The sequence below is a fragment of the Antechinus flavipes genome, chromosome 4 (genome assembly GCF_016432865.1).
Source record: "Antechinus flavipes isolate AdamAnt ecotype Samford, QLD, Australia chromosome 4, AdamAnt_v2, whole genome shotgun sequence".
NCBI classification, from domain to species: domain Eukaryota; kingdom Metazoa; phylum Chordata; class Mammalia; order Dasyuromorphia; family Dasyuridae; genus Antechinus; species Antechinus flavipes.
Window position 1 is genome coordinate 120,649,232 of NC_067401.1, and position 23,438 is coordinate 120,672,669.

At 38.4% G+C, this 23,438-nt stretch overlaps 1 protein-coding gene across 9 annotated transcripts in view; it reads right to left on the minus strand.

Annotated features, from left to right (window-relative positions):
• The window catches only part of MSI2 (musashi RNA binding protein 2), a 516,507-nt gene that overhangs the window by 487,339 nt on the left and 5,730 nt on the right, over window positions 1–23,438 (minus strand). For all 9 annotated transcript variants that reach the window (XM_051994218.1, XM_051994217.1, XM_051994222.1 and 6 more), the window contains exon 5: window positions 23,175–23,216. In XM_051994218.1, the coding sequence (XP_051850178.1) occupies window positions 23,175–23,216 (42 nt within the window). The remainder of the gene's footprint in view (window positions 1–23,174; window positions 23,217–23,438) is intronic.

Genomic DNA, 23,438 nt, shown 5'->3' on the forward strand with positions numbered 1-23,438 from the left:
GTAGGGAGATTACATTAACCTGCCCTTAATTAAAATAATTTCTGCTACACAGACTGTAGAACAACCAAGTGCCACCAGCACATCTCTCTGCTAGAGTTGACTTAAAACTGTTTCATGGTAACTGGGAGTGGAGGAGGAGTAGGGAAGTGAGGATTGGGAGGGAAGAAGTGGTGGGCAGGGATGGAAGAGAAAATGGACCAGCATCTGCCAAACACAACAAAGAACATGATGAAATAGCAAATAACCTTTGATCAGCACTACACAAGATGCTGGTGATGTTAAACAAGTCCCTTGAATTACAGACAGCACCAGACATGGTTTGCTAAAGAATTCTCCTAGCCTTCACAACACTAATTGTTAGCCCTTCTCTACCTTCTCTCCTTTTCTGTCATCTAGAGGAGGCTCCCTATAATTACTGTGCTTGGTTTCATGCAACAAGATTGTATTATTGTCAAGACAACTTCCCCCTACTTCCCTGCATACACATACATAGACCTCATAATAAATCAATGAAACTCTTTTGTTACTTCAATAACTGCATTCCTTTGGAAAAAATTCAAGATAGATTCACTTTGCAACAAATTCTACTTGGAATCAAGCACAATAACTGTAAAGATCAAAGATTTAGAACTGGGAGAGACCTCAGCTAGATGGATGGATGGACAGATTGATAGATATAAGAAGAGAGAGGGGGGAGGAGGGAGGGAGGAAAAAAAGGAGGGAAAGAGGGAGAAGGGAGAGAAAGAGAGAATTCAATCTCTTTGCATATTATGCAAAAAGGAAGCTGTAGAACTAAAGACATAAATTGATTTATTCTAGGTTATATTGGTCAAACAAACAGCCTAGGCAGGATTCAAACTCAGGTCTTTGGACTCAAATTCCATGTTCTTTCTCTTGACTCATGTTTGTTCAGTTGTCTAGTCATATCAAACTCTTCATAACTCCATGGTCCATACTGTCCATCAGGATTTCCTGGCAAAATACTGAAGTAGTCTGCCATTTCCTTCTCCAAGAGAGTAAGTTAAACAGAGTTTCACTGACTTGTCCAGGATCACATAACTAGTAACTGCCTGAAGATGGATTCAAACTCCAGGCCTAGAATTCTATTCACTGAGCCATGCTGTTGCTGTTAAATTGTGTCAGTCACTTCCAGTTCTCCATGGCCTCATTTGGGATTTTCTTAGCAGAGATGCCTGAGTGGTTTGTCATTCCCTTCTCTAGTTCATTTTATAATGAAGACGCCAAGGTAAACATGGTTAAGTGATTTATCCAAAATCACACAGCTAGTTAAATGTCTGAAGCTGGATTTGAACTCAAGTCTTCCTGACTCCAGGCCCGGTGCTCTATCCATTTAGCCACCTAGCTGCCCCATACTATCCATTCTGCAGAACACTAAATCATTTTTCAGTTGTTCTGAGTTAATAATGTCTCTTCAGCTTTTCTAATCATCCTGAGTCCTCCTAGGGAAAGCATTTTTATTAGAGGATCACCAACTTTTTAGACAGATATCTATCTAGATAAACGATACACATATGGACAAATTAACATATATTTATATATATATGTGAATTTATTTTTATTAATTCTATATTTTCTGTTTCCTTTAAAGTCTTATGTATTTTATTTTATGCATCTAAAAATATTATTAAGAGAAGGGATCCATAGAATTCACTGAACTGCCAAAATGGTTCCTGAAAAAAAATGGTTAAAAACCCTATCCCAGGAGGTAACAGGTATTTAAACACCCAATTTTCAGACATAGAAATTAAAGAAAGACTCAGATTATCCTTCTTCCTCAACTAAGCATGTACATAAACAGTCCAAGCTTGCCTAAGAATAAAATGTACAGTGCTCAGACATGCCTAGTTTTTTTCTTCCTGGTTTCCATAAGTATTGATGCCTATAAAATAGACATAAATTCCCATATGGCTCTTCTTCTCCCAGTTTTGCCAGCTCTAAGCCCCATTTAGCATATGGGGAAAGGGAAACAGAGAGAAATTGATTGGACTAAGATCACACACAACAAATAGAGAATGCAGAAAACTAGAACCCGAGTCTACGGATATGACATTGCCTTCAAACACTTTTTGGACCTAGAGAATGCATGTTCTAAAAACTTTTTGTGAAAATCCCTGTGACTTCTTCCCCCCAAACCACCTAGTCAAAAAAAAAAAAAAAAAAAAAACCCTAAACCCACAAACCACAGAACAAAGATCCAATCTGATTTACTGGCAAGCCACTTCCTCACTCATGGAGTCCTTGTGCCTAGTTCCTGACCCTTTCTCACAAAGAGAGTTAATCAGTATGTTCACAATTCCACTTACTGAGATAATATACCTTAGACCCAAATGAAGAATCCTATTTTGATTCTAAAGGCCAATGGCCTCTTCTTCTAAAAAGGGCTGAATGTTACATTATTTGAGAGAGAGAAGGAAATGAGCTTGGGCAACCCTAAAACATGAAAAATAAAAGATTATCTTGGAGGCAACAAACATTTATTAAGCATGAAAAATGTTCAAGAAAGATCTCACATGGAACTTTATTAGCCTTGGAGGGTCTAAAGGATCCCAAGAAGCAGAGGTGATAAGACAGAAATAAATCGGAAGGTAGAAAATCACTGATGGCAAACATAAGTAGAGAGATTTGGCTGTAACAGCAGGGACAGAAGGGAAGTACTAGGAAATCAGGCTGGAATAGATTGTGAGCCACTGAAGTTTCTTGAGTATGAGAGTGACAGACCTGTGCTCAAGGAATATTCATTTGGCAGCCATTTGGAAGATGGATTGGAAAGGAGGAAAGGTTTTGCCTAATTGGCAAAAAGGCCAGTTAGGAGTACATTAAAATATTCTAAGAAATGCTGAGAATTTGAACTAGGCTGATGATGGGATGAGTGGAGATAAGGAGTGGGTGTGGGAGCTATTGTGACTCAAAGGAGCCGCTATATTTAGCAACTGATTGAATAGAAGAATGAGGAAAGTGAAGAGTGGAGGGCAGTTTGAGATTGAACCATAGTACCTGGAGAAGGAAATAAGTGAAAGAGGGAGCAATCAGGTACATTGTTTGTTCATGTTCAAATTTAAAATTCCTTAACCTACTTCTTTGTACAAAAAACCCTGCTAGATATAAATCAAAACAGCCCTTATACTTATATCCTACTTTTCTGGTATATGTTTAGAAAGGGGAGTAGGAGAAAGAGTAACAGGATGATGAGCCCAACTCACCGAACCAGCTCTATTTCCTGCCTCCCCACAAAATTCAAATTTCAGATTCATTTATCCAATTAGTGCCAAAAATCTTCTCCCCAATAGCTACCGACTTCTTTAGTTCCTCACACTCTTTAAATTTTACATAAGGAAAGTGAATACACAGAAAAAAAAAAATACAACATATTCAACTCACAACTCCTGGGATTCTCTCATCAAGGCACAGGTCTAAACTGCCTTCTAATTAATATTAACCCCAAATTAGTGTTGCATTCAGAAAACTTTGCAGATTGAGCCAGGGAGGAAGATAGACAAGGCGGGGGGAGGGGGAGAGAGTCTTCAATTTTCATTTTATTTCATCTGGAAAATTAACAGCACTCCTGATTTGAACAAGAAATCATCAAGAAACATAATCACAACTGCTCTCAACCTGCAAGCTGATGGACTTTAACTGACATGGAACCTGCCACTTTCACATTTTGAAATAAAAATAAATTTTGTGTGTCTTAAATGGCAACTGTGGCATGAGAAAAATACTTTAAAAAAAATTTTTAGTGTTAAAAGAAAAATATATAGAAGATTTTGAAAGAGAATAGGCAAGAACTAAACTTGAAATTCAGGCAATAAATGTGAATTAAAGCTGAGCTGTTCAGAGTACCACAGAAGGGGGCACTTCCCTCTTGCTCCATGGGGAAAAACTGGCAGGTTCCCTGATTTATCTTAGCCTTTGGAGAACTTGCCTCCTCTGAGTGACAAAACAAAGGACCTGGAACATCCAACCCCTCCCATTCAGGGACCCTGAAGCTGGACAGCCAAAGCAAGGGTGAGTAGGGGAGAACTCTGAAACTAGAATAACAAAACTTATTTGCTTCTCCTGCATTAATTACAATGAGCTACTTTATACTCTGGTGGTCACTTAATGGAGCAGCAAATATGATTTTTTTCCTGTAATTAGTCAATTTAAAACTATTCCCATTTCTCTCCTCCCAGCCACCTTTTCTCCTCCTTCCTCTTCCCCACCTCCATAGTCCCATCATTTATGAACTTTGTTCAATGTTCCTAGACATAGCTGGGAAATGACACCTGTCAGTCAGGAAGTAACAACAGTAATTAATAGCAAAAACTTAAAATGATAATTATCTGAGAACTCCAAAGTTTGCAAAGCACTTTTCACAATAATATCTCACTTAAGTTTCACAACAACATCATTAAGTGGGTATCATGAGCTTATTATTAACTCTATTTTATAGAAAAGGAGACTCAGAGAAATTAAAACTTGACCATGATCCCACAATGTCAAAGGCAGGATTTGAACCCAGGTCAGCTTCTTAGCTACAACACTACATTACCTCTATCAGTGGACTGAGGAATCAGGAACTTCCATGACAAGAGATACTTGAGACACACACACCCTCCCCCTCTCCCCATGGTGCCATGTCTCTGTTCTATATTTAAGCCCATTTATTCTCTACTCAGCATTTGGAGGGCTATGCCATGACAGAAGTATCAGGCTTATTTTGCTAAGGGCAGGAAGAAAAACAAAGCCCCAAGGCACATATTCCAGAAGAGGGTATACAGGACTAATGGAAAGAAAAACTTATATTGTCCTAGAACACAGCATCATTGTAGATAGTAAGATAAAGTCCAGAGAACCACATATCAAGGCTATTCTACCATCAATTCCTTGTCTGGGTTAGTCAGGTTAAACAGATTCTGAGGTCCAGTTCAACTCTGAATTTCTTTGTCTCTGACTTTATAGCTCATCTTCAGTTTTTCCAAATGATCCAAACTCTTTATAAAAAAAAGGCAGGGTAGATGACTTCCCTCTTCATTCTTACCATCCCTGAAATTTTGCCTTCTTTATTTACATATAATGGCATTATCTATAAATCCTTAAAATCAGGTCTTACCTACCTCTTTACATGAGTACCTTACATGAGTACCCCATTTCACCAAAGGACTTCAAACAGCCACTTTGACATTATGTGAAGTTATTTCAGTGGCTAAATGAATAACTTCCATATTCTTCAAGAACAGATTTCGTTTAAAATAGCTTACAAAAAGGCTAATCTATTACATATACAAATACATATATTCATTTTAAAAGACTGATGTAAAAATAAATACACATTTTAAAAGAGAACATTAAAGTGATGTACCTTTTTTTTTCTCTTCCGAGGATCCCCAAGTCTTTAAACAGTTTTATCCATATCACCATTAACATTCAATATCTCAAAGTATTTTATCATTAATGGAATATATTCCCTCCACTGGTGCAAATGACAGCCTATCCATCTCTCCTCATCCTTCTAGTACATGTTCTGCCACTGATCCCCCAAAGGTACAATCAACACACCAAAAGTCTTCTTCAAAAGAAAGTAAGTGACTCAGTGAGCAGAGAACTGAACAGAGCAAAGCAAGTACTTGAGTTCAAATCTAGTTTCAGACATCTTTAAGTGTGAAAATTCTGGGCAAATCATTTAACTTAAGCTTCAGTTTCCTCCCCAGTAAAATGAAGATAATCACAATATCTACCTCTCAGCGGGGTTTGTGAGGACAGAATGAGACCAGATTGTTGAAGCCTTATAAGACTTGGTAGTTATTGTCATTATGGGTCTTATAGGCACCAAAACAATAGCACTTGGACCATCCATCTACCATCACTGGCTCTCATTATGTAACTGACACCTCCTTTTCCTATCATACAACTCTTGAATGACATCTTCTGAAACATGTCACCTTTGGAAATACTCTGTTATCACTTGTACCCATGCTAAATTTCTCCAATGACATTTGGATCATCTTAAGATTTCAGAAGGGCATGTGTTGTGACTAACAAAGGGAAGAGAAGAAGAACCATATACCTTGTCAACCATAAGCCAGTGAACTGGACTTTGAGTCCTGAAATAACTTTAGAATGAATCATTAAAAAGGTAATTATTAAATGTCTAAAAAGAAATGATAGGAGGGAGAAGGAGAAAGAGAAGAAGAGAGAGAAAAAGATTTGTTAAGTTCCTACTATGTGCCAAGCACTGTGTTAAATGCTTTATAAATATTATCTCATTTGAGTCTCACAACAACCCTGTTACTCTTATGTCCATTTACAGTTGAGCAAACTGAGGCTGACATTGGTTAAGTATCTGAGGTTGGATATGAATTCATATCTTTCTGATTCTAAATCTGGTGCTCACTCTCTCTCCACTACCTGGCTAAGGACTGGCTAAGGATAGGATATCCATCTCCTTTTGGCTTTCTGCTTGACATGATTCTTATGAGGATTTCTGAAGATTCTCATATTATGCAGCACGAGATCAGAAGCTAGTCACTTCTAATCTATAATATGGCCTAAGCCTAAGAAATAGGTGTGAGAAGGGCATAGGATTCTAAAGCCCAAACCAATAAGGTCTTACTACAGAAGACAAAGAGCTTTTTATACACACACTATACAGGCTGCAAAAGTTTCAAGTGTGGGCCCGGTGATGAATTATGTATCTATTGCACTAGGATTGGCTTGGTCCAGTTCAAAAAGGCTCATCATCAGACTGGTCACAGGGAATGAATTTTCCAAATATAGCAATTTTCTGCAAAGGCTGGTTTAGTCATAATCCCATCTAGATTCTGATAGAAGCATCAACTATGGAAGGTGGGAAAGTGAATCCCTTCTATCTCAATGGCCCCAAACCTGTCACTATCAGAGATGCCCATCTCTTTCAACCTTCCTGCATATACCCCTTGTCCCTTCCAGGTTACTGGTCAGACATGAACTCTATTTCTAGACAAGACCCCGTACCTGTAAGAAGGAATCCAGAATCCCTCTTCTTCTTAGGCTATTAAGCCCACTTCTCCTAGCCAGGTCTCTCCAAGGTCCCCACTCCATTGAGTAGACACTTGGATGAGTAGGGAGTTACCAATTACCATTGTTCCAATGACATGAAGATTCACAAGAACTTATTATCTGCCCCATCACTGTGTCCTTAAAGTTCTTTGGATCTTATTCAGAACCTCAGGAACTACAATCTGACCTGTCAGTGTCCCCTAGGACTTGTACACCTTGCCTCCTGCCCTGCAGATGAACCTTTCAATACATGCTGTCTTTCTCAATTTAAGTGAGTTTTTTTAAAAGCAGGGACTGTGGCATTTTTAAAAATTTGTATCCCAAGAACTTAACAGCGCTTGGCACAAAGTAAGTGATTATAAATGCTTTTCCACTCATTCCTTTGGTCATTCATAAATGGACTGATATTTGCACAAGTTGACAGATTTATTACTGTGATGTCAGCTGAAGGATGGAAGTTGAAGAAGCATAGTAAAGAGGAGCATAGGAGTTGTACCAAAAGATGGTACAACTGCTTAGGACCACACTCACTGTTTAAGCAGACTGGGACATGGCTAGAAATCAAAAAGGTGTAAGCCAAAGATTAACTAACAATACCTGATCATCATAGAGGTGGTCTGCCTGAGAACAGCAATGTCAAATGACTTGTGGTTATACGAAATGCTGGCTCAACCAGTATCAACAATGACCAGCCAAGATGATCCTAAAGTCAACTTGAGGTCCATTTATCTTAACAGATAAGCAAACTTATCCATGCCTGTGCTTCATCAGTATAGCCTAGATCCCAAAGCCAAAGGGCAAGGACCACATATAGCATAAGCTATTGTGGACCACAGATCATGTTTAGAATTTCCCCACTGCCTCATCCAATATGAGTCTACAGTACCTTTGGCTGCCCTTTCCTATTTCCAGCACAAACTGTTTAATTTTGCTCTGCCATCCCTAAAAAGGCTATTAAAATCTTACTGGTGATTCAGTCTTTGTATTATTTTGCATCAACTATTTGTTCAATGATACCAATCGATCAGTCAATAAACATTTATTAAGCACTCACTATTGCTAGACATTGTGCTAAACATTAGGGATTCAAAAAGAGGCAAAGGAGTTCACATTTTAATGGAGTAGACCACATGAAAATAAAAATATACAAAACAATTATGTATATGATAACTAGGAAATCATTAAAAGGAAGGCGCTAGAATTAAGAAAGGTTGGAAAAGGCTTACTATAAATGATGGGATTTTAGTAAAAACTTATAGGAAGCCAAGAAAGGAGAAGTTGAGAAGCAAAAGAATTCCAGGCATGGGGGACAGCCAGACTAAATGCCCAGAGCCAAAGAAAGGAGTATCTTTTTTGTAGACTAGCTAAAAGGTCCCTATCACTGGATTGAAGCATCCTTGGTGTGGAGTAAGATGTAAAAAGACTGGAAAGGTATAGGAAATTAGATTGTAAAGAGCTTCGAAAGTTCAACAAAGCATTTTGAATTTGATCCTATAAGTGACAAGGAGCCACTGAAGTTTACTTAGTATAGGATGGGGATGTGTGTGACCCAATCAGACCTGTGCTTTAGGAAAATCACTTTGGTGGCTGAATAGAAGATGGATTGGAATGGAGATGAGGCAGGCAGATCCACCAGCAGCCTATATCGTATAGTCCACATAAGAAGTGATTACCATCTAACAGACAGCATCGGGTTTAGAGTCAGGAAAACCTGGAGTCAAATCCTGACCAAAATTTACCAGAGTTGAATGATCCTGGACAAGTCACATAATATATATGTGCTTCAAGCAATGCAGCATTTATTTATGAAATTATAGATATATTAAGATATGTATTAATAGAATTTTCCACACTGGGAGTTTCCTACATGTATATGTCTTCAGGTCAAAATGTCTACCCTAGATGAGGGCCTCTCAAATTTTTTCTCCTTGTGACCCTCTTTTGCCCAAGAAATTTTTATGTAACACTGTTTCAGATCAGAAGAGAGTTGTTTCTGGCAATATTTGTGCACACATAGTGCAAAGTGTTCGTGTTGTGTGTTCAGAACCAAGGCTATCGTGAAGTTCCATGATGCAATATGGCTAATCGCTGCCAGAAACGCCTGGATTCATTATGCATTTGATTTTGAATTAATTTTTGGTCATTGTATTCAGCAACCTTTTACTGTTACCAAATTTTTCATGACTTCCACATTCTAGTTACACAACCCCACATGGGGGCTGTGACCCACAGTTTAAGAAGCTTTGCCCTAAATGGGGTATTTTTACCTGAATCTACTGAGTGGAAGAGTTGACATAGTAGAACAGAGTGCTAGACTTGAAGTCAGAGGAGAAACAGATTCAGATTCTATTTCTGACACTTTCTAATTGTGTAACAATAGGCAATTCATTTAAATTCATTGGTCTTCAACTTCTTCATTGGGAAAATGAGTACAATGGCACCACAGTATCTACCTCACAGAAGTTGCAAGAATCAAACAAGATAACACTTTGTAAACTTTATCATCTTATATAAAGTCAACTATTCTAACATACTGGTTAGAGAGTTGACCTGAAAATTCAGGAGGAATTGAGTTCAAATCCTACCTCTGAAGTAATGGCTACGTAATGCTAAGCAAGTCTCTTCATCTCTCAGTTAAGTATCAGACAGTGCTCTTAGTAACTCTCTAAGACTATAAATTGCAGAGAAAGTGCCAATCTGCATTGGTAGAAAGAGTTTTCCTATTCCGATGAAATTACAAGTCCAGTTCCTAGACTAAAGACCCTTACCCCAACTCCCCATTTCCCAAGAGCATGGGCCATCTGTATCTCTCTGTCTCTGCTTCTCCTTGATCTCTGAACAATTCTTAGCATAGTAATATAATAATGATTATAAGATTCTGATAATGGGAAGTTCCATTAGTATTAATATTTTGGGGCCTACACAAGTAAAAGTTTTCAGGGCATTTCCTGTAACACTGAAGTGATTTTACCTGAACAGCAATGAAAAATATTCATTTACCATTTAGACAATATTTTCAGTCCCTGTCCTGAGATGTAATAGAATGTACAGGATGGCATCATAGAAACGTACAGCTGGTGTGTCAAGGTAAGAGTAAGAGTAAATTGCTAGCTAAGGGAGTGTTACCTAATTTTCATTCTCCACTAGTATCCACATAATGTCAAGAGAAAGTAAAGAGAGTCCCCACAGTAGTGCACATTCCTCCATCCCACCCCCTCGGTGGATTTCTAGGACATAAATAAGAGATGCACTAGATAGATGCAATCTACATCCCTGGAAGGAGCACTCATATGACAGATCAACTACTATAATTCTTCTGACACCATCCTTTTCTCCAGGACTGCAAAACTACTGAAACTTTACACCTTGGACAGGAAAGCTTTGGTAGGTTCCCCATCTTTCATCTAGTTGGTTAGGGTCTTGCTGAAAAGGAGTGGCTATCTAAACAAGACACCTTCCAGTTAGGAAAAGCTGATGTTGCAAAACCACAAGCTCTAGGCAAAGAAGGACAATTTGAAGATAAATGCAATCACAACATGCCCATGTGGCAGCCTGCCAAATATACCATGCCCAAGCAGGACTTAAGCTCAAAAGAACTTTAATTGAATTCTTTCAGTAAGTACAGCAGAAAAACTGATGATGAGATCCACTCCACCAAGTCAGTCCAATCTTCAGGTGTGTGGACTCAAAAAAAAAAAAAATCTGGGACTGAATAAAGATATTACACTGATTGATGCTCATAGTAGGGAAAAAAATAAGCAAATCCCAAGTTTGGTAATGTCTACCCTTTTATTCTCAAGGCTATTTAGCAAAAATCTTCTGTTTTAATAAGGTATGTTAGCACATGAAAAAGTTTGCTAAGTTAGGATCCCTCATGGGAAACAAAAGATTTGTATGATTGTATTTGAAAAATGCAAACACACTTAAATTTGCTGAAGGCCCCTTCATCAAGTCAGAAGCTCTTGAAACCAATGATTAGCTTTGGGGACAGAGATAGAGAGAAAATAGCATATACATCAGCCTTGCAAAAATCACTTTCCAGTTGTTTCTAGGGTCAAGGCTAGATTAAAACACACACACACACACACACACACACACACACACACACACACACCCCACACACAATTCACTATTTTCTCTCATATAACTCAAAAGAAAAGAACAGACTTGATTAGTACTTACTAGGGTTTTGTTGTTATTATTTTATTATATATAAGCCAAAAAGTTTTTTGCCTTAATTATAAAGGTGATACATAAATCACAAAGGGGCCATGAAAAGAGGCAGCAATAAACACCCTCCCTCTCCTCCACCCCAAGCATCTCTTTTTCTGAAGGTGTCAAACTACTCTTTGAAGCCTTGGTTAATTTCCTTGGTTGATGTCCTCCTCATCCTTACTTCTGCAGCTACCACAAGGATGTCAGATGGAAGCTCTCACCCTCAGTTGGAAGTGGGAGTTGGCAAGCACTGAGTGGAAAGGAATGACCCAAGTCTCCATAATGAGTCAAATCAGGGGATGAGGAGAGAACACCCAGGTTTTTCACCTTCCTATTAGATATCATAGGTCGATAACCCTTGGAACTGGAGAGCACCTTTTGATGTTACCTAGTCCAATCATTTTATTTAATAGATGAAGAAACTGAAGTGACTTGCTTAGATTTATAGAACAAGGCTGGGACTAGAACCTAGGTTCAGTGATTCTACTTTCAGTCTTCCTGCCATCACTCTATGACTGCCTCTTCTCTTATTTGAGCAGTCATAGTTTTCCCTCAAATCCGGGAATTCCTTCCATCTCTTGCAGAGTTACACAAATAAGAATACAGAGGGTGGTTTCCAAGGGACTAAATATTTATAAAGCAATTGTCAAGATGACCCATTTGAACATTCTACTTAACCGTGGATATTAATAGGGCTCTGAGTTTGGGACATTAAAAAAAACACAACCAAAAACCTGGCAGGAGCTTGCCTTCCCTGTCCCTGGTATCTATTTCAGACAGCGATATTGAACTCTCTTGGCAGACACTTTTGCTATCCTAATTGTGCCCAGCTCCATGATGTCAGCTTCACGTGCCAATGACCAACATTGCACCAGGTAGCCAGAAGAAGAAATAAAATACCTCTTGGCTTAAAACTTTTACTTCTGAGCAGAACCAGGAAAACAATGTATACAATTATAATAATAGCTAACATTTCTATTGCACTTATTCTGTGCCAGGCGCTGTGCTAAGCACTTTACAATAAAATTATAAAGACAAACAACTTTGAAGACTTAAGAACTCTAATCAATGCAATGACCAACCGTGATTCCAGAGGACCGATGATAAATGCTCCCGACCTCCTGACAGAGATAATGGATTCAAGATGCAGAGTAAGACATATATTTTTAGACACCGACAATGTGGGAATTTGTTTTGTTTGACTATGTATATTGGTTTCAAGGACTCCCCCTTCTCCCTCCCCCCCACCATTTGTCCAGGAGGCAGGAAGGAGATAGTATAGAAGAAAGATAGGGAAAAAAGGAAAAGAAAAGAGAGTCATGAAGTATTTTTTTTAACGTACAGAACAGAACAGAAGGCCAGAAAGAATCAAAGGCTAACAGGGCAACTTTGAAAGTTACATGTTGAATTTATTATCTGTTTAAGAAAAGCAAGTCTACAGAACAAAGGCCCGCAATTTCATGTACACCTTTCTTTTTCTAGCCTACATTCTCTATCTGAAAATGCTCCCCTAATTTGATGTTTAAGTTTAGACTAAAAAAAAAAAATTTGTTTAAATCTTTTACTTTTAATAGACAGAAGAAAAAAGATAGGAAAGTAAGGGGACTAAAGCTAGAATCTCTAGGGAAGAGACACTTGAAGTATCTTGAATCAAGGTTCTCACCATTCAACTTTCAACCAGAAAGCACTAGAAATAAGACACAAAAACATTACACACACACACACACCCCAAAAGCACAGACGGATAGAAATCCAACTTAAATTAAAAGTATGGGAACTGTTTTTTCACTAGTTCCTACCTAGTCTCCCCCATCCCTCCCCTCCCCACCAGCCTGGCTCCCTCATTAACGTCACTCAACATCACTTTTTGTTACACTAGTTCTTTGATTCTTTTACCCCCGTAGTCAGTCTAAAGTTCTTTCCTATTGTTTCCTCTGCTCGGGATTCTTTGGGACCCGATCAAAAGACCTATTGGAAGAAAAGAAGCCTTTTTTTTTTTTGAGTGGTTCCCCTTTTCTCCTTCTTCTCCCCCACCCCAGGTCCTTCTCTTAAGCATTGTATCTTTAACACACCACATACACATACACACACACACACACACACACACACACACACACACACACACTGCTTTGAAATTAGTTTACAATGTGACAGCATTGACAAGAAGAAAACAGCTACTAGGTTGCAGTCAGCCTATTTGCAAGGACCCAGAAAAAAAAAAAAAAGTCATTTTGGTGAAAGCTAGGGTCTTGAATTTTTTTTTTTTTTTTTGTCCTTAAAACAATAAAAATGCAAACACCAAAAGGAAAAGAGGCCCAGGGAAAAAGGAAAGTAAATCCCTTGACCCGTAGGAATGTTTTTTAACACCTTTCTGAAGAGAAAGAAGGGCTCTCTCCCTAGACTGCATCATCAAGCACATTTTATTAGATATTTCTAAAGCTTTGAATTTCTCACATAATTGAAATTGAAACAGCCATTTGTGGTGCTGAATGGATTTCTAAAGGAAAAAAAAATCTGTTCATGAGCTGGCCCTTTTCAGTACCCTCCCTCTCACCTCAACCTAAATTCAAGCATCTCTTCAACACTCAGACACACATATGGACCTCCCCCCACCCTGTTTATTTTTTACATCCTCCACTGCCATAAAAGTTATATGTTTCTTTACTGCCTTAGATTTGGAGACATCTGGGAGAAACTCTTCCCAGACAAAAGGCTAAAAAAAGAATCCATTAGGATTAACTTGCCTGTCACGGGCAGTGACAAATAAATATGGTTTTAGATCAGTCATTAGTGGACCTACCCCCAGGCAGATAAAGACCAACTATTCAGGAAAGAAACAACTTTAGCCTGGAAGCCTCACCAGCACAGAGGTGCCTCCAACTTTAGCTCCCAATCTCCAGAGAAAGCAAGGGAGGGAATATGCTACAATGGAAAGAGCCAGATCTGAAATCAATGAACCCAGATTCCATTCCAGATTTTGCCATTTCCTTCCCACGTGACCTCAAAAAAGTCACCTTATATTTCTAGACATCACTTTCCCCATTTATTAAAATGGGGGAAGCTGAACTAGAAAACTACAGGGTCCCTTTCAGCTCTAGATATGATCTGTGACCACTTGTCTGTAGGCAGGTCAAACATATACTCAAGGTTAGAGAGAGAAAAGGTTACCCAAGTTTTCATCAATCAACAAGCATTTAATAAGCACTTAGTAAACATCAGGCCTTCATTCGGTGTCAAGTGATGGGAGTGGAAAGAAAAAGTGGAAATAATCCCTGATCTGGTCAGGGGTTTACATCCTAATGGGAGACAATATATACATAAATAAACATATACAAAATATACATAGAGTAAAAGAACCCAAAAAATAGATACATCAAAGGTTCTTTCTCCCTTTCTTTTCTACCTCAATGTAAAGACAAAAGAGTCAACTCCCATTTGGGTCACTAAGAAGACCCTGCCCTGTGAAAGCAGATCCTCTGAGCTCAGTCTGTGATAGTATGATCTGATGAAATGGTCACCAGCTAACAACTGATACAGAGGCAGAGCAAAATCTTTGTCCTAAAATAGGCAGGATAGTTATTCAGCCAGCTTAAAGGTTGGATACAATACTGAGAAGGTAGAAGAGAAGACAAAAATGTTTCATAATTAATTCTGGGTAATAACCACTTGTGGAAGCGAAAGAGAGGGGAGGCAAAGTGGGAGGAGAACAAATATTTAGGAGAAAAGAACTCTGAGGTTGCCTTGCATATGGCCATAGGCCAAAGATCAGAATGGGACATGGCAAGCATAAGAGTCACCTGAAAAGTATGAATCTGTGGCTGGTGAATAAATGGGATTTTTTTTTCTTAATAAAGACCAAGGTCACGGGCACCATCTGTGAACCCATGTGAGCCAGTCAGCTTTGCTCTGTTTCACAGCCACAGACTGGGACTTGAAATGCTAGCCAGCTGTCTCAGAACTGTGTACCACTGGCTGGAAGTGTGGCTGGCTGACAATACAGATGTGTCCAAGAAAACCAATTCGTATTCGGGAGAGGGGAGAGGAGAGGAACAAACTAAACCACATGCCCCAGCAACAGTGTCACCTTTGGATACAGGTGAACCAAAGGAATATATGTAGATGACTTAGGGTTGGAAATAGCCCTATCGAATTGTCTTAGATAGTGACATATTGATTCTAGAATCTCCCACTTTTGGCACAACAGACCTCAGAGAGTCATCAGTTTAGAGCTAAAAGGATTCTTATAAATCAAGTCTAATTTCCTCATTTTGCAAATGATAAAATTAAAGCCCAGAGAGGACAGTTCAGAATGAAGGCTCAACTTCCTAGGCATTCCATGATGCATCCTCACTGTTAACCTCAAAAAGTTCGACTCCATTCAAAGCTGTAGCAAATACACACAATGGATTCTCATAGCCTACTTAATAAAATCCCAACTACTCATTTTTAGTCTGATATTCATTGTCCTCTACCATTTGGTCCCAAGCTACTTTTTTAGCATGACTGTTCTCTTACAAACACCCTGAACTTTATCCATAGCAAACTATTACCCTTTTCCTAAATATGTTCCAATACTCTCCTGCCTCCTTGTGCCCACTGCCTGGTATGCCCTTCACTTCCAGCATTCAAAATCCTATCTTTCCTCTCAAGTCAATTTCTAACACATCTCCCCTACAAGGCCTTCCTCCACTCCAGATCATTACTACCACCACCAAGAAACAGTGAGCTGTCCTTCCTCTAAAATCCTATGGACTTTCTCTTTGGAGCCCTTTACTGGCATCAATAGCCTAATTGTGGTTCATTGTGAATATGTCTCTTCTCTCTACTGACTAACTTCCAGGAGGGAATTTATAGACTTAGGCATCTTTGTATCACCCAGGGCTCTGTATACAGCAGGAACTCAAAATTGTCAATCAGGTAACAAACATAATGTATCAAGCACTTTTCATGTCATAGGGCACTATTTTTTTGAATTAATGGATCAATAATAATAAATCAAGGTTCCTTGAGATTTATAAAGTGCTTTCCTCATAATGAGCCTGATAAATAGGTAGGGCAATTATTATTGCTTCCACTTTATAGATGAGAAAACTAAGACTTGAGGAAGTTAATTATACACATTCACACACTAATAAATAATCAGCAACTATTAGGTGACACAGAAAACAAATACTGGACTCAGAGTTGGGAAGACCTGGGTTTAAATTCAGCCTCAGACATTTACTATCTTTGTGAACTTAGTAAAGTCATTTCACCTCAGTCTACTTTAGTTTCTGCATTTGTAAAATGGGATTATGACAACATTTACCTTCCAGGTTGTTGTGAGGATGAAATGAGATACTTGTAAAGTGCTTTGCACATCTTAAAGCAAAAGTAGAAATGTTATTTGTATTGTTATTGACCAGATTTGAATCCAGGTCTACTGGCTCCGAAGCAAATGCTCTCTAAGCCAAATAGTCCCTTGTGGATGGATGTGGATGGCTAAATATACCAGATCCAGTTAAATGGGGAAATCACAGATACAGAAATGGAAGGAATAGTCCTATCCCCTCATTGTACAACTGAATAATTTGCAATTGAATACAAGTGACTTACTTGAGCTCACAGAGATACCAAGTGGCAAAGATGAAATCTGAACCCAGATCCTCCAACTCTAAATCCACTACTTTTTCAATCGAACCAATCTGCCTCTTGGTATGTAAACACACTGAATAGCTTTTAGCCCAGCAAGGTTGCTGGATTTAATAATGCAAAATGTATAATGATAAATAGATGCCACTTCAAGGAAATCACCCAAGGTGGGAATGATACCCTTTAAGAGATTCCTTCTGTCCAACTCTCTCTGACCACAGGACTCTTCTTTTTCTGCTATGAAGAATTTCAGAGTAAAAGAGCTTTGCTTCTCTAGAGGAAGTCCATGATCTTCATCATATGATCTTCATCATATATATATATGTATATATATATATATATATATATATATAAATTTAAATAATCCTTTAAAGAGGGAATTCTTGTTGCAGGTCATAACCAAGATAAGAGTTCACTGGAATTTGGGTCCTTTTTTCACTGAATGCAGGGGAGACAGTTCCTCTGTTACTTAGTGAAATCTTTCAGAGGTTCTGTAAGTAAACAGTTTCTTTCTAATCCCAAACTCTATGATGCTTTAAATCACATAGCATACAACAGAAAAAGAATGAACTCAAGGGGGAGAGTGAGAGGACTAAAGGCAGAAGTCAATCAAAAGGAGTCATTTATAATAGACTATTAAAAATGCACACGTACACCACTCTGGAGTAATAATGATAATAATGATAATGATGATAATTATAATAATAATTGCAGCTAACATTTGAATAGTATGTTAAGGTTTGCAAAATGCTTTACAAGTATTATCTCATTTGATCCTCACAGCAACCCTGGGAAGGGGGTACTATTACCACCATTTTTACAGAAAAGGCAGAGATTAGATGACTAGCTTAACTTCACACAGCTAGTAAGTATTTGAAGTTAAATTTGAATTCTGGCCTTCCTGACTTTGGGTCCAGTACTTTGTGCAGTATGCCATTATGAGTCACAGAACGCCTGTCTTTGAGAAATTAAAAATGATTATCATACAAAATGCAGAAGGATATACATGGTGAGAGGGCAGGCTGTGACATTTAAAAAATAAGGAACCTTAAAAAAAAAAAAGCAACCTCAAGTTAAAGGATCATAGGATCATAAATTTCAAGCTAGAATTTAGTCCAATCTCCCCATTTTACAGAAGAGGAAACGAACCCATAGGAATGAAACTCCTTTATATAGCGAGTTGCGGAGCTGGGATTCAAACTTAGCTCCTCCAACTCCAAATGTAACATTTCCCCACTATACCATGTTGGATAGCAATAGGAAAAGATGACTGAAAAAGAAGGATTGGTCACATAACAAGAGCAGGGGATGACTGGTGGGCATTGTGGGCATTGATAATGAAAAAGGCCTCAATCTCCATGTTGGGACCTGAAGTGAACTTGTGAGAATACAAAATAAGTTGCAATCTGTGTCACTGGAGGGAACAATAACAGTAGAGAGAGCATAGATACAATAGAGAGATCCCAGAACAACTTGAGTTTTCTGATCCAGTATTTCTTAAGAATACCTGCTGAAAACTGAGTTCTGGTACTAGTTCTTTCACTAACTCCCTAAATGATCTCTCAGGATAACAAGTTTCTCCACCTGAAAAAAAAGACAAGGATGACCCAAGCAAGGTCCCTTCCCTGACAAATAACCTGATTCTATGACAGATGAGTTACAGGGAAGAAAGAATTCAATTTAAAACAAGTATTTAATGAGCATCTAAACTGATGGGCACTATACTATGCACTAGTGAACTAAAGCAAAAATAAAACATTCTTTATCCTCAAGCACCCTACCTTTACAAGAGCAATACATATATCATACATGTATAATACATACATTCATACATAATTAATAATACATAAAAAGACATATAAGTATACACATAAATTTAAAAGACATATACATCCATAAATAAAAAGAGACACACTATATATAAGTAAATAAAAAAGACACACACACACACACGTGTAAAAGACACAATTAAACAAGTCTCATCTCCTTTTATACTTAATCAGCCAGAATCCAGCAACAAAAAGCTAGCAAAAGATTTCATCTCTGCCTTCAAAAAGTTTACATTCCACTGTGAGGCATAGACAGCAACAGGATACGGTAAGCAGTTCCAACACTAAAGTTGCTTCCTTCCAAAAGAAGGAAAAAGAAAAGACTCTTCTGTGGCCCAGGCACACAGAGAAATAAGGGAAAGGTAGCTGGAGATTCAGTCAGAGGCTGGAGAAACATAGGCTGTAGACCACGGTCTCAATTTCTCAAACCCTGGAACCCTTTCTCTCAAGTCTAAAGGCCCCAAGCACCATGTTGAAATAAATTCCACATATCTGCTATTTACAAAGGAAACAATTGCATCTCCCAATCCCAGTTCTACAGATTTTTCAAATCACAAAACATTTATGGGTTGACAAGAGAGTTTCTATTCAGAAGGAAAGAAAGACAGACTGAGAGAAAGAGAGAAACATAGACACAGACACAGAGAGAAACACAGAGGGAAACAGGTACAGAGAGACAGAGATGGACAGAGAGACAGCAAAGAAACTGAGAAACAGAGAAAGAGCATGAAAACATCCTCAAGAGAAAGATGAGGTTGTGAAACAGACATACATCCTCATCAAAATGGACTGGGATAATTAGTGTCCAGCAGCCTCTGAAGACTTGACCCTCATAATTAGTTAATAAAATCCAACTGTACTTTTCCGCTATAGATGCTGATCATTTCCTACACTATGGGGATAAATGAACAGCTGAATCCAAAATCCTTAATTCAGCAACTCATTAAAAAGCAGATCAAAACAGATTTTTATTTATAAAATGCATTAAAGAATATTATGACAGGACAAATATTAAATCTGTTCTTGGCTGCCACTATTCTTTTCAGCATTAAGTTATACTTTCTCCCAGCCATCTTGCCTGAACCCCTTTACAGAGAAGTCCTCTGCTCAGCATTAGTTGGACAAACCACCCAGAGAGATTCTGGAATCGATGGCTCATGTTTCAAAATTTTTCTCAAAACTACCATGGAGGAGACCATGAAAGTATAATAATAAAGTATAATAAATGGAAATGTGGCACCATCCATCCAAAGGTACAGACCAAGGAAGTACTAGAGCTGGGACAGAAACACAAGTCTATTAGTTCTAAATCCAGGCCCCTCTGTCACAATGAACTGAAATACACTGATATATCACTGACAGCCACTCCATCCAGTGAAGACTAGTGGTTAACACCTATCCTAACTTTACAATTCTTAAATAACCAAAAGCCTTATTAAGGAAGACAAAAGTATATGCTCGAAATTCTATATTCCTTCCAAACTCATTTTACCAACAAAATACTATTAACCTAAGTTGCAGGAAGTATGGATTGACATAGATATTCTCTGAAGTTTCTTCCAGCTGGGATTCTGACACAACATCTTAGTGACCAAGCCCCCAAATTTTCAGTCTGGTATTTAAAGCCCTTCATAATATGACTGCTAATGACTTTCCTTGTCTTCCTTTATGGTACTCCCCACTGGGGACTTTATTTTAATGAATTGGTCCATTATATGACATTCCATCTCTAACTTTGGTGTCTTTGTACACGTGTCCATCCCCCTCACCCCATACATCTGGAATATACTCCCTCCTTTTCTCTACCTCTTGCAAGGATAGTTTCCTTCAAAGCACCAACCAGAGACTATTAGTCATGTGAGAACTTTCTTATTCCTTTTTAACTCTCTCCTTCTTGAAATCACTTTGTATTCTCTGGTATATGCTTTGTATTTACTTAGCTGTCTATTGTTGTGTCCTACCCTTCAATGGGAAGCAAGCATGGGAAAGAAATGTTTTTCATGTTATATTTGTGTGAACAGAGAGCAGCAAAGAACCTTAAATGCTATATGTGTTTAATAAATATTTCTTGAATTGAATGAATGACCTTAATGCTGTAGTAGGTAAAAGGAGAAATCACTGAGGAAATAAAGTATGTTTTGTATGAATTGAGTGAACCATAGTATAAGTCACATCTCTCTGCTCTACCTTTTACATTCTCACTCTAGAGAAAGAGGATACTCACAGATCTCTGTCACTTGTTCACTTACATCACTAGGGTTTTGTAAAAATGCACACATTTGAAAAAGGTATCTTAAGGAGTCTAGTAGAAAGAAATTGGCAAAGTAAGACATAGTGAGATGATATCACATGAAAAAGGGACTTGTGAAGTTTCTCTGATAAATGGCATCCCAAGAAGAATTGTCAATTTCAGACAGAGGCTTTTAGGGTCCAACAATTCAATTATAAATATACTACATATGTGGAGGACATTTGTACAGCTATTTCAGGAGCCAGAAAAAACACTACCTCTCATCTAGATCCAGAAGTGGGTCACTGAAAAACCAAGCAACCTATTGTATTTTTATGAAAGTAAATGACCTTCTCTCCCCCCCACCCCAATCTCTCTGTATGTCTCTCTCTCTCACACACACACACAAAAGAAGAAAAACAGAGAGTATAGGGGGAGGGGAGAACAGAGGCCACCCAGGGTTAGAGTCAGAGATTTTTTTTTCCAGTTTCCTTCTGGAGTAATCTGACCCTAGCTCTCAGCAATCAAATGGGTAACCTGGAAATTTGAAGATCCACGTTTATGGAGAAAAAGCAATTCAACTAAAGGCAGGAAATACTGCTAATTCTATTTGGACTCCTGAAATTCTGGGCCACACAGTCTGGAGTGCAACTCTAATCCAACGGCTTAATCCCAAAACCATAAAACCTTACAGTACAAACCTTTTGATGAGGACAGAAATAACCTTGCTCTTCACTAATTAGTATTCACTCAAACTGAAAAGACTGTCTTGAGGCAGGGAGAAAAATATTTAGCTACTTTTGCTTAGGTTTAATTCCTTTACGATACAAATAACATTAAAAAAAAAAAAAGTACCAGCATCTATCTTACTTCATACATGCAGTCCTTAAGCCATCATACCACATGCTAACCAACTATTTTTCCTGGGTGGATTTTAAATGTGCAAAACCATGCCTCTCCACACACTAATAAAATGTTCCCCAGCTCCTGAGACACTCTGCCTAAAGAAACAAATTGAGTTTGTCTGCTTGCTGCTTCTTAGTCCCTTCCCTTTTGGCTCACAATCAGAAGTCTCAACTTTTCTCTTTCTACCAATGGAGCTCCAAAAACACAGTGCACGTGTACATACACGTACACACACACACACACACACACACACACACACACTCGCACACACACACCCTTTGAATCACATATAGAGAAGGAAAAGTTTCAGGAAATTTTTCCATTCAATATGTAAATCAAATCCCTGTTTTTGCCGTCACATGAAATGAAGCTGTTTTCCCCTTCTAACTTGGCAATCTAAAAACTACTTTTAAATAGAAGGGGGTGGGGGGTAGGGGGGAGAGTGCCCTACATATGTACTCATGGAAAAGTCAAGTCTTGTCTCAGTCCTTCAAGCAGCTACTCTAGCACTACTTGTACAAGGTTACATTTCAAAACTTTTCTGCCCAGGGACTGGCATGTACTCAAGAATACAAGCACACTCGTACTTGCACGAACACACACACACACACACACACACACACGAACACACAGAAACACAATCTCTCTCTTTCTCTCTCTCTCTCTCTCTCCCTCTCTCTCTCTCTCACACACACACACACACACACACACACACACACACACACACACACAGTTAGTTTCCAAGGATAGCCTATAAGCAAAATGTAACATTATCCAATCAGATTGAAACCAATACATTCATTATCACCTTTCTAACGTCCAGAGAGGCCTGTGCAGCTCTTAACATTTATTTTCTGAAGAGGCGACATGCGACTAACTAAAGTTCTTCAGGATAAAGCAGGGATAGCCCAGGAACTCTCCAAGCAGTGCTCAAAAACAAAAACAAAAACAAAAACAAATTTCCCATCTAAAAAGGTACCACAATTAGTTTCCAATGCCATCTGAGCTACACTTGAACATGATGCTGATACACCCAGGATACTGGCTAAAGCCACAGAAAGGCCCCTGACCAAGACATTCACTCTCTTCTACCTCCCACTTCTCACCCCCAATCAAGCACCAGGGAAATTACTTCAAGCCAGTTAAATCAGACACACAAAGCCATTATCCTGTATTTATATGAACATATGCTGATACCATTTAAGACACCATAGACTTGAGCTTTCAAAAGCTTTCATTACCAATAATTCTCCATTTGAAACCTGAACTGCCTGGCACCAACTCTCTATGTGCCAAAAATCCTCCTACTGACCCTCCTGACTTACCTTGGGCTGTGCTCGACGAGGAAATGCAACTTTGGGGTCGATCTGAGGGGGAAAAAAGGGAGGAAGAAGTTAATGTTACATTTTAAAAAGAAAAGAAAAGAAAAGAAAAATGCCAAAAAAGCACCTAATTATAAATCACTCATTTCTCAGGCTTGCAAATCAGCATTTTATAATCTTCCTAGGCAACTCACAAGTACCCTGAACTTTGACCCAGCTAAACTGTGGAAAAAACTAAGAAATACATTGATCTTTTCCATAAACTGA